The 12,186-nt window shown below is 49.8% G+C and overlaps 1 protein-coding gene across 3 annotated transcripts in view; it reads left to right on the top strand.

Annotated features, from left to right (window-relative positions):
* Window positions 1–12,186, top strand: part of ARHGEF9 (Cdc42 guanine nucleotide exchange factor 9) — a 202,926-nt gene that overhangs the window by 177,603 nt on the left and 13,137 nt on the right. For all 3 annotated transcript variants that reach the window (XM_075573537.1, XM_075573538.1, XM_075573539.1), the window contains 2 exons: window positions 3,605–3,848; window positions 5,004–5,072. In XM_075573537.1, coding sequence (XP_075429652.1) covers window positions 3,605–3,848; window positions 5,004–5,072 — 313 coding nt within the window. The remainder of the gene's footprint in view (window positions 1–3,604; window positions 3,849–5,003; window positions 5,073–12,186) is intronic.

The raw sequence follows: 12,186 nt of genomic DNA, 5'->3' as shown, positions 1-12,186 counted from the left end.
CCTCTCTCTACACGCTTACTCCTCTCTCTACACGCTTACTCCTCTCTCTGCACGCTTACTGCTCTCTCTCTCTGCACGCTTACTCCTCTCTCTCTGCACGCTTATTCCTCTCTCTGCACGCTTATTCCTCTCTCTCTCTCTCTGCACGCTTAGTCCTCTCTCTCTCTCTCTGCACGCTTAGTCCTCTCTCTCTCTCTGCACGCTTAGTCCTCTCTCTCTGTCTCTCTCTGCACGCTTACTGCTCTCTCTCTCTCTCTGCACGCTTACTCCTCTCTCTGTCTGCACACTTACTCCTCTCTCTCTGCACGCTTATTCCTCTCTCTCTCTCTCTCTCTCTGAACGCTTACTCCTCTCTCTCTGAACGCTTACTCCTCTCTCTGCACGCTTACTCCTCTCTCTGCACGCTTACTCCTCTCTCTGGACGCTTACTCCTCTCTCTCTGGACGCTACCTCCTCTCTCTCTGGACGCTTACTCCTCTCTCTCTGAACGCTTACTCCTCTCTCTGCACGCTTACTCCTCTCTCTGCACGCTTACTCCTCTCTCTGCACGCTTACTCCTCTCTCTGCACGCTTACTCCTCTCTCTCTGAACGCTTACTCCTCTCTCTCTGAACGCTTACTCCTCTCTCTCTGCACGCTTACTCCTCTCTCTCTGGACGCTACCTCCTCTCTCTCTGGACGCTTACTCCTCTCTCTCTGGACGCTTACTCCTCTCTCTCTGGACGCTTACTCCTCTCTCTCTGGACGCTTACTCCTCTCTCTCTGGACGCTTACTCCTCTCTCTCTGGACGCTTACTCCTCTCTCTCTGGACGCTTACTCCTCTCTCTCTGGACGCTTACTCCTCTCTCTCTGCACGCTTACTCCTCTCTCTCTGCACGCTTACTCCTCTCTCTCTGAACTCTTACTCCTCTCTCTCGGAACGCTTACTCCTCTCTCTCTGAACGCATACTCCTCTCTCTCTGAACGCTACCTCCTCTCTCTGAACGCTTACTCCTCTCTCTCTGAACGCTTACTCCTCTCTCTCTGAACGCTTACTCCTCTCTCTCTGAACGCTTACTCCTCTCTCTCTGAACGCTTACTCCTCTCTCTCTGAACGCTTACTCCTCTCTCTCTGAACGCTTACTCCTCTCTCTCTGAACGCTTACTCCTCTCTCTCTGAACGCTTACTCCTCTCTCTCTGCACGCTTACTCCTCTCTCTCTGAACGCTTACTCCTCTCTCTCTGCACGCTTACTCCTCTCTCTCTCTGGACGCTTACTCCTCTTCTCTCTGCACGCTTACTCCTCTCTCTGCATGCTTACTACTCTCTCTCTCTCTCTCTCTCTGCCCGCTTACTCCTCTCTCTCTCTGCCCGCTTACTCCTCTCTCTCTCTGCACGCTTATTCCTCTCTCTCTCTGCACGCTTATTCCTCTCTCTCTCTCTCTCTCTCTGGACGCTTATTCCTCTCTCTCTCTCTCTCTCTCTGGACGCTTATTCCTCTCTCTCTCTCTGCATGCTTATTCCTATCTCTCTGAACGCTTATTCCTCTCTCTCTGCACGCTTACTCCTCTCTCTGCACGCTTATTCCTCTCTCTCTGCACGCTTATTCCTCTCTCTCTCTCTCTCTCTGCACGCTTAGTCCTCTCTCTCTCTCTCTCTGCACGCTTAGTCCTCTCTCTCTCTCTGCACGCTTACTCCTCTCTCTCTCTGCACACTTACTCCTCTCTCTCTGCACGCTTATTCCTCTCTCTCTCTCTCTCTCTCTCTCTCTCTCTCTCTGTACGCTTATTCCTCTCTCTCTCTGCACGCTTAGTCCTCTCTCTCTCTCTGCACGCTTAGTCCTCTCTCTCTCTCTCCCTCTGCACGCTTACTCCTCTCTCTCTCTGCACGCTTACTCCTCTCTCTGCACGCTTACTCCTCTCTGCATGCTTACTCCTCTCTCTCCCTCTCTGTACACTTACTCCTCTCTCTCTCTTTGCATGCTTTGTCCTCTCTCTGTCCACGCTTGCCCCTCTCTCTCTCTCTGCACGCTTACTTCTCTCTCTCTCTCCACGCTTACTCCTCTCCCTCTCTCTCTCTCTCTCTCTCCCCCTCTCCACGCTTACTTCTCTCTCTCTCTCTGCACGCTTACTCCTCTCTCATTCTCGTATCCTCACTGTCTGCGATCTGTTCTATTATGATCCAGAACCCACGAACCTCGTGCCCGGGTCCTGTGACTTTAGCAGATGTACATGATGATGCAGAACGCTGCTGCTCCCAACAGTAGTGAATACTGAATCGGGAACGCTTCCTGCTGCCTGTTTGTTTTGAATGGCAGATGCTGCCATTACTCTGCTCCGCTCATGAATACTGTATGTGTATGCGTCTGTCACCCTGCGAGCTGGGCAACCATGCTTTATTTCCACGGCTTCTGTTCTCTGTGTCTGTTTGAGATCCGTGTTGCTCCCTCCCTGCTCTGCTATAACTTAGCCACCTTTCTATCTCACCACCCTTCTGCATCATCCCCAGCAGAGTGCGATGCAGCAAGTCTCTCCTCCAGATGGCCTATTTGCATCCTCTTGGGTTTGGTCCAAATCATTGCAGCTTACGCTTCCCTGACCACCTCCAGCAGTGAGGATTTTCCTCCTTCCAGTTTCTCAGCGTTTCCTGGACAGTATGGGCTGTTCCCCTTATACTTGGCATCTCTGGCCTGTTCTACTCATTCTTAGCAACTACTGTGTATATAGCCCTGTGGGAAGTGGCATTCAGCTGCAGCCGTGGGCATCATCAAGCTCTGGCGTAATGATCAGCTCCTACCCGAGTGGCCTCCTCTGGTTTAGCTGCTCACTGGCTCTGCACCAGCTCAGTTCTCGTGACTCGGATATGAGCATCGCCCAGAGCATGGACTGCGTAGGCAGCTGCCCCTCCTGCAGAGGGGAAGTCACGCTTTCTGGAAGCAGATACCAGGCTGTATTCTTACACGTCTTCATAGATCCTGTGGAGTAAAGTTTGGGGAGTCCGTGAAGCGACTCGCTATGTTTTACCAGTTTGGATGATGAGTAAGAAGAATGGATCCGTTGTAAGGGTACTCGTTTTTGAAGTAGGGGAACCCCCCGTGTGTTGTACCTGGTGTTACCATGTTCAAAAGCTTCAGACCTAAACTATTGTTTCTCAACATCTGTTTTTTTTTGTAATGAGACGCTCATATAAAAGAAACGTGGGAAAATGAGGTCTGCAGCAAGAAAAATGTATTATCTATGTAGTTTAACAAGGTATAATTGTTGGTTTAAGAGGGATTCGATGTCTTACGGGCTTATCTTTGTAGGTCCTACAAGAATACGCTCTCCCAAGTGCTAAATACTCAAAGGAACATTAAAGAAAAAGAAAATAGCATTAAAGAAAAGTTATACAATGGAAGACCATCGTTTGGGACCCTCACTGGATCCATTATCAGGGTTCCCATTGACAATCAGAATTGTTGGTCTTTTTCATACATAATGTACCTTTGATTTAATGTTATATGGTTGGTTTGTTTTTCATAGTAGTGTGCAGTTGCCGTCTTTCCTTGGTTAAACAAGGAGAGGGGAAGGCAGCTTTAATTCCTTCCATTCCCCCAACAATAACCATCTTTCTCTTCTCCCCGCAGGACCTGATCCGAAGGGACATCCTGTACTACAAGGGCCGCATGGACATGGATAGGTACGAGGTGATGGAGGTGGATGATGGGCGGGACGAGGACTTTAACGTGAGCATGAAGAATGCCTTCAAACTGCACAACAAGGAGACAGAGGAGATGCACCTCTACTTTGCCAAGAAGCTGGAGGAGAAGCTGAGGTGGCTGCGTGCTTTCCGAGAGGAGAGGAAGATGGTCCTGGAAGATGAGAAGATCGGTGAGATATATAGCTAAAGACGGGATAGAAAGCTCATGCCCCTATTCACTATGATCTGAGGTAGTCTTCTCCTTGCCAGGGAGGATTTAACCCACATTTAAATTAATAAGGACTCAAGCTTCCTTAGAAGGCATAGGGGGCTTCACAACAGAGAACATGGCTCCAGGCTCCTTACACAAGAGACTAGAGGGCATATTCTTTATCAGTCGAAGCAAACTAAACTCCCCATTGACTTAAGCTTCCTCCCTAGGCTCGCATCGCTTAACCACTTGTTTATTTACATTAGAAAAGAGGCATCTAAAAGGGGTTATGATAATTATACACAAATATATCCGGGGACAGTGCAACGAGCTTTCAAAAGAACTATTCATCCCAAGGGCAGTACAAAGGATTTGGGGTCATCCCTTAAGGTTGGAGGAAAGGAGATTTCACCAGCAACAAAGGAAAGGGTTTTTTACAGTATGGGCAGTTACAGTGTGGAATTCATTACCCATGGAGACTGTGGTGGCAGATACAATAGATTTGTTCAAAAAAAGGTTGGACGTCTTCTTAGAAAGGAAAGGGATATACCAAATAAGTATACATGGGAAGGATGTTGATCCAGGGAGTAATCCGATTTGCCAATTCTTGCAGTCAGGAAGGAATTTATTTTTCCCCTTATGAGATATCATTGGATGATGTGACTCTGGGGTTTTTTTGTTTGCCGTCCTCTGGATCAATATCCTGTAAGTATAAATATAGGATAAAGTATCGGTCATTTAAATTTAGCATGGGTTGAACTTGATGGACATATGTCTTTTTTTCAACCTCATCTGCTATGTAAATAACAGCTTCAGACAGAAGGCGACTTTCAGCTCTTTGGCCAAAACATCCTCCCATATTGAATACACTGCGAGTATGTGTTCCCTGTGCTGAGGAGGATTTAGGACCACATTTAATAGCCTGTAGTATTGCATAAGACAGCTTGGTAAATACGGCCTATTCATGTGCACAGGCTGTAAGGTGTCTCATGGGGTAACACTGCTTAGAAAATCTGCCCCTGTGTCCTGTTCATTGGAATGGAGCGGATATCTTCCCCAGCACTGGGAGGTGGCTTTTGTGGCACGTTGAAGATGTACCAGGGGCTCTAATCTTTGTCTTTAACTCTTCTCTCAGGATTTGAAATATCAGAATACCAGAAGAGGCAAGCGGCGATGACTGTGCGGAAGGTCAGCAAGCAAAAAGGTACCGCTAGATTACTGCCGAGTACTACGCCCAGGCGGCTAGAAATCAAAGTGCGCACGTTCTTCTATAGCAGAGGCGGCCAACTCCCGTCCTCAAGGGCCACCAACAGGTGACAGAATGACTGAGCCACCCGTGCTGAAGCAGGGATATCCATAATACGTGGCCTGTTGGTGGCCCTTGGGGACTGGAGTTGGCCGCCCCCGTTCTATAGGTTCGGACCCAGCTGATAAGATGGCAGAATAAGCGCCATAAGATGCACCGCGGCCTCCTGAGAACGTTGCCATTTAGTTACTGGTGCCCTTCCTGGACATTTAAAGATGGCCACCGTGGTGGTCGAAAACAAAGCTGTGACGTCAGTCCGCGCATTTATAACGACCTGAAGGACGCGCGAGACGTGGTTGTCATTTTGATTTCCCTAAATGGAGGGAATACACAAGCAACTAAACGGGTCAGTATCTATCTCGGAACCGGAGGTCCGCCACAGCCAATAACTGCAGGTCGGCCCCAGAGATCAATATGGGAAACGCCAAGAGTAGGGGGGATAGCCGCTGTAACCACTTACTGGCAAAGGGGCAAAGCAAGACGTGCCCTTTATAAGTCCATGTGTAAGATCTTTACTTTGAGAGGACATGGTGTGCGTGTGTATTATAAAAGGAGCTGTATGTATAGGTCTTGATAAGTCACATTTCCTCTATATATTAATACTAATAATAGTATTAATTAGTAATTAATCGTAATATAGTAATAGTCGTTAATATAAATAAATAGTAATAATTCAATATTTTGTCATATAGTGCAGACAGCGCTGTACATCGGACTTTGCAGGTACAATGAGTACCTGCCCCGTGGAGCTTACAATCTAATTGTGGCACTGGGAGACTAAGTGACTTCCCCAAGGAGCTGACACCAGGATTTGAACTCCCCGGCTTCAGTGTCCGTGTCATTATTTCCAGAGCTGCAACGTATCGGGAAGCGGTGCTAGAACGCGGTCTGACCGGTGCGGTTTAGCCAGCTGTTAGTAAGCCCTTTTATCAGATTAACTGCGGGAACGTATTGCTGCTCTCTCTGGGACCGGAGGCTTCCAGTGTTATTATTCCCCGTGAATGCAGCATTTAGCGGTATCGTGGCACAGACGGTGGGTGAAAGAGTTAACGCGGGTATGAGTAGCGGCTGAGTAATGACACATCCTCAGCACGTGGCAGAAGGGAGAGGCGGACGTTTTTACGGCGGCTGACTGTGAGCGTTCCTGGTAATGTTATTACACACACGGGATCTGCGGGGAAAGTCCTCCAGCGATGGATTCTTCCCGGTCTCCGGAGTGCAGCTATAATCTTTGGGAAGGAGGCATGTTATGTACGAGACACAGAGCATCGATCGGCTCTCTCTCCGCGCTCTCCGCGCTCTCTCTCTCTCCGCGCTCTCTCTCTCTCTCCGCGCTCTCTCTCTCTCTCCGCGCTCTCTCTCTCTCTCCGCGCTCTCTCTCTCTCTCCGCGCTCTCTCTCTCTCTCCGCGCTCTCTCTCTCTCTCCGCGCTCTCTCTCTCTCTCCGCGCTCTCTCTCTCTCTCCGCGCTCTCTCACTCTCTCTCCGCGCTCTCTCTCTCTCTCTCCGCGCTCTCTCTCTCTCTCCGCGCTCTCTCTCTCTCTCCGCGCTCTCTCTCTCTCTCCGCGCTCTCTCTCTCTCTCCGCGCTCTCTCTCTCTCTCCGCGCTCTCTCTCTCTCTCCGCGCTCTCTCTCTCTCTCCGCGCTCTCTCTCTCTCTCCGCGCTCTCTCTCTCTCTCCGCGCTCTCTCTCTCTCTCCGCGCTCTCTCTCTCTCCGCGCTCTCTCTCTCTCTCCGCGCGCTCTCTCTCTCTCCGCGCGCTCTCTCTCTCTCCGCGCTCTCTCTCTCTCTCTCTCCGCGCTCTCTCTCTCTCTCTCTCTCTCTCCGCGCTCTCTCTCTCTCTCTCCGCGCTCTCTCTCTCTCTCCGCGCTCTCTCTCCGTTCTCTCGCTCCGCGCTCTCTCTCGCTCTGTGCTCTCTCTCTCGCTCTGTGCTCTCTCTCTCTCTCTCTCTCTATCCGTGCTCTCTCTCTCCGCGCTCTCTCTCTCACTGCGCTCTCTCTCTCTCCGCGCTCTCTCTCTCTCCACGCGCTCTCTCCGCTCTCTTCACGCGCTCTCTCCGCGCGCTCTCTCTCTCCACACACTCTCTCTCTCTTCGTGCGCTCTCTCTCTTCGCTCGCTCTCTCTCTTCGCGCTCTCTCTCTCTTCGTGCGCGCGCTCTCTCTCTCTCTCTCTCCGCACTCTCTCTCTCCGCACGCTCTCTCTCTCTTCGCGCGCGCTCTCTCTCTTCGCGCGCGCTCTCTCTCTCCACACACACTCTCTCTCTCTTCGCGCGCTCTCTCTTCGCGCGCTCTCTCTCTCTCCGCGCTCTCTCTCTCTCTCCGCGCTCTCTTTAAATGAAAAAGTTTCCTATGTTTATCTGTCCCACGGGTGTCAGGGATTAATATGTCTTATTGGCCATTTTATATTCTAAGTGGGCCGTGGTGAAGGTGCGATCAGGGGAGGGAGAGCAGATAGAGGCGGGGGGTGCAGGATGGGGCCCTGCATGCCCGACGTCGGGTCGCCCCCAGTAGGGCCATATGCCGCCAAGGCCACGTAGGGTCTGGCCACAAATCTGGGATGAGTGGCTGGTTACACTCATCTTACTCTATATCCCTTCCCTTCATTTTTTATCCCCATTTGTATCCTACAACCATTAAAGTCTTTAGTTCACAATTTTCACATTATTTGGACCCAATACTCCCTGGATGAATCCACTATGACCAGGTGGGTTTTGTGAGCGAGCGCCAGGCGTCGGATAACACAAGGAAAATTATTCATGTGATCGATCAGATACATAAATCTAAGACGTAAGCAGTGTTGTTGAGCCTGGATGCGGAGAAGGTGTTTGATAGGATAAAATGGGATTTTTTAGATGAGACATTGGAGGCATTTGGATTTTCTGTGGTTTTTTTGTTTGTTTTTTACAATGGGTCCGGGCCTAAGCCAGATGCCGACAGCCACTTTGAAGATCACTGGGGGGATGGAATCTGATAACAATGAAGAATGGGACTAGACAGGTGTGCCCCCTCTCTCCACTTCTTTTTGCCTTGACAATTGAACCCCTTGCGGCAACAATCAGAGCTTTCCCAAATATACAAGGGATTAATAGAAAAGATGAGGGCTACAAATTATCACTTTTTGCGGATGATATTATCCTTACTAAATCTAACCCATTGACATCTCTCCCGAATTTACAATCCGCTCTGTAGAGGTTTGGGGAATTGTCTAGGTATAAAGTTAATGTGGGGAAGTATTTGGGGATATACCTTAATAGTGTCTATAACTCATTATATAAATATAACTATCCCGACCTTTTTTCTGAGATTAGAAAGGATCTACAAGTCTCACTATATCTCCTGGATAGGGCGTATAGCCGCGGTTAAGATGAAATTTCTCCCCAGACTTCCATATTACTTCCAAACATTACCTATATCTGTCCCACATACAAATATAAAAGAAATCCAAAACCGTATTATTCCTGCCTACTCTGCTGTGGTCCAGCTCCAGGACTGGGCTCGGGAGACCGCCTGAGCCGACGGTACTCGGGTTTACTCTGAAAATCTGGCAGTCAGCAAAAAAGAAATACAAGTTCATATCAACTCCATCTAGAGTTCCGCCCCTGTTCGGTAATCCAGGGGTTTTTGATGGGGTTTCAGGGTCGGGACTTTGAAACCTGGAGACATAGAGTGAGTCTAGAGGTGGTAGATGTATTAGAAAAAGATAAGTTGATGTCGTTTGAGGAATTGATGAGAAAATCTGGATTACATCGGACGGAGGTGTTTAAATATATGCAGGTCCGACATTTTGTGCGCCGGGGGTTCTTTGGGGGAGGAATTCCCTAAATATACCCGATTTGAAGATTTATGCAAAACAAAAAAAAATATCAAAAAGATCTGATCTCATCCCTGTACCAAGGTTTAATCCCCCAAAAGGATAACCCGGCCCATAAATATATGGACCAGTGGGCTTTGGATTTCCACACAGAAATAACGCGAGAGGACTGGGAATATATCTGGGATAATGCGGGCAAAACCTCTCTATGCACAGTTACAAAAGAGAATATTTACCACATTGTGTTACGCCGGATGGATTCAGATTGCTAACATTGGCAGCGCAGATACTGCCCGAACACGACAAACCATCAAAGAGTGAATACGTCAGGTCTAGAAAGGAGCCTGTAACCGGTCCATACGGAGCAGGTACCGGGCGGCGAGGAGGAATCCTGCACGGAATCCCAGTTCCATGGATGCACAGAAATAATACACGGGAGGCACAAGGGCTGCCAGGAAATGTCTCTGGCAGCAAACAGGTTACCGGGCTGAGCCAGCAGATCTGTGCACGTGCGGGAGACCTGGGGACAGCCCCCGTGACTGGCTTTAAGTAGCACATGGAAATAAATGGCAGTAACCCAGCAGGGACGGTGACAATGTCGTCATTGCAAGATGTTATTTATCCGGATTAGTGCATCATACAGAGCTCACGAATTCCCCCTCCCAATAAACATTCATTGCATTGCTGCCTCTGTCAGAGAGGGGCTTCATGCAGGGGTTCTTCCAACCCCCCCCCACAGCCCCCAAACAGGTCAGGTTTTAAGGATATCCCTGCTTCGGAACAGGTGGCTCAATCAGAGGCTCAGTCGAAGACTGTCAGCTGTGCTGAAGCAGGGACTGATTGAGCCACCTGAGATATCCTTAAAACCTGACCTGTTGGGGGGGGGGGGGGGAATAGGGGACTTGAAGGCTGGAGTTGGGAACCCCTGGGTCAATGGTACGGTAATGGCGCCGGCGACGTCACGCTGCGGTCGCTGGAAACATCAAATTGACTTGACTTCCAGCGATCGCCACCAAGCCGTCGCTTCTACTATAAGCGCACGCGACGGCGGCAATACATGTGTTTCGCCACGACGTCGCGTCGCCGGCACTATAAGCGCAGCCTAAAGGGCCAGTGTCTCCTAGGGGCAAAGTATATTAATGCCGGTGACATCCGGGTGATTGATGTACTTTTAACAAAATCTGATACCTACAAGTAGAAGTATTTGAAAGTAATTTTTTTACGTTCCTTTGTAAACACCGTGAGCTGAGTTACCGTTACACGTTACCGTGAGCTGCGTTACCCGTTACCGTGAGCTGAGTTACCGTTACACGTTACCGTGAGCTGAGTTACCGTTACACGTTACCGTGAGCTGAGTTACCGTGAGCTGAGTTACCGTTACATGTTACCGTGAGCTGAGTTACACGTTACCGTGAGCTGAGTTACCGTTACACGTTACCGTGAGCTGAGTTACCGTGAGCTGAGTTACCGTTACATGTTACCGTGAGCTGAGTTACCGTGAGCTGAGTTACCGTGAGCTGAGTTACCGTTACACGTTACCGTGAGCTGAGTTACCGTGAGCTGAGTTACCGTTACACGTTACCGTGAGCTGAGTTACCGTGAGCTGAGTTACCGTTACATGTTACCGTGAGCTGAGTTACACGTTACCGTGAGCTGAGTTACCGTTACACGTTACCGTGAGCTGAGTTACCGTGAGCTGAGTTACCGTTACATGTTACCGTGAGCTGAGTTACACGTTACCGTGAGCTGAGTTAGCGTTACCCGTTACCGTGAGCTGAGTTACCGTGAGCTGAGTTACCGTTACACGTTACCGTGAGCTGAGTTACCGTTACCCGTTACCGTGAGCGGAGTTACCGTTACACGTTACCGTGAGCTGAGTTACCGTTACACGTTACCCTGAGCTGAGTTACCGTGAGCTGAGTTACCGTTACATGTTACCGTGAGCTGAGTTACACGTTACCGTGAGCTGAGTTACCGTTACACGTTACCGTGAGCTGAGTTACCGTGAGCTGAGTTACCGTTACATGTTACCGTGAGCTGAGTTACACGTTACCGTGAGCTGAGTTACCGTGAGCTGAGTTACCGTGAGCTGAGTTACCGTTACACGTTACCGTGAGCTGAGTAACCGTTACCCGTTACCGTGAGCTGAGTTACCGTTACCCGTTACCGTGAGCTGAGTTACCGTTACCCGTTACCGTGAGCTGAGTTACCGTTACACGTTACCGTGAGCTGAGTTACCGTTACACGTTACCGTGAGCTGAGTTACCGTTACACGTTACCGTGAGCTGAGTTACCGTGAGCTGAGTTACCGTTACACGTTACCGTGAGCTGCGTAACCGTTACACGTTACCGTGAGCTGCGTTACACGTTACCGTGAGCTGAGTTACCGTTACACGTTACCGTGAGCTGAGTAACCGTTACCCGTTACCGTGAGCTGAGTTACCGTTACCCGTTACCGTGAGCTGAGTTACCGTTACACGTTACCGTGAGCTGAGTTACCGTTACCCGTTACCGTGAGCTGGGTTACCGTTACCCGTTACCGTGAGCTGAGTAACCGTTACCCGTTACCGTGAGCTGCGTTACCGTTACCCGTTACCGTGAGCTGAGTTACCGTTACCCGTTACCGTGAGCTGAGTTACCGTTACACGTTACCGTGAGCTGAGTTACCGTTACACGTTACCGTGAGCTGAGTTACCGTTACACGTTACCGTGAGCTGAGTTACCGTTACACGTTACCGTGAGCTGAGTTACCGTTACACGTTACCGTGAGCTGAGTTACCGTGAGCTGAGTTACCGTTACCCGTTACCGTGAGGTGAGTTACCGTTACCCGTTACCGTGAGCTGAGTTACCATTACACGTTACCGTGAGCTGCGTTACCGTTACACGTTACCGTGAGCTGCGTTACACGTTACCGTGAGCTGAGTTACCGTTACACGTTACCGTGAGCTGCGTTACCGTTACACGTTACCGTGAGCTGAGTTACCGTTACACGTTACCGTGAGCTGAGTAACCGTTACCCGTTACCGTGAGCTGAGTTACCGTTACCGTGAGCTGAGTTACCGTTACACGTTACCGTGAGCTGAGTTACCGTTACCCGTTACCGTGAGCTGGGTTACCGTTACCCGTTTCCGTGAGCTGCGTTACCGTTACACGTTACTGTGAGCTGAGTTACCGTTACACGTTACTGTGAGCTGAGTTACCGTTA

This window comes from Ascaphus truei, chromosome 16, assembly GCF_040206685.1.
Source record: "Ascaphus truei isolate aAscTru1 chromosome 16, aAscTru1.hap1, whole genome shotgun sequence".
NCBI classification, from domain to species: domain Eukaryota; kingdom Metazoa; phylum Chordata; class Amphibia; order Anura; family Ascaphidae; genus Ascaphus; species Ascaphus truei.
Note: the sequence above shows the minus strand (reverse complement) of the source record. Positions and strands in the feature narration are given on the sequence as shown.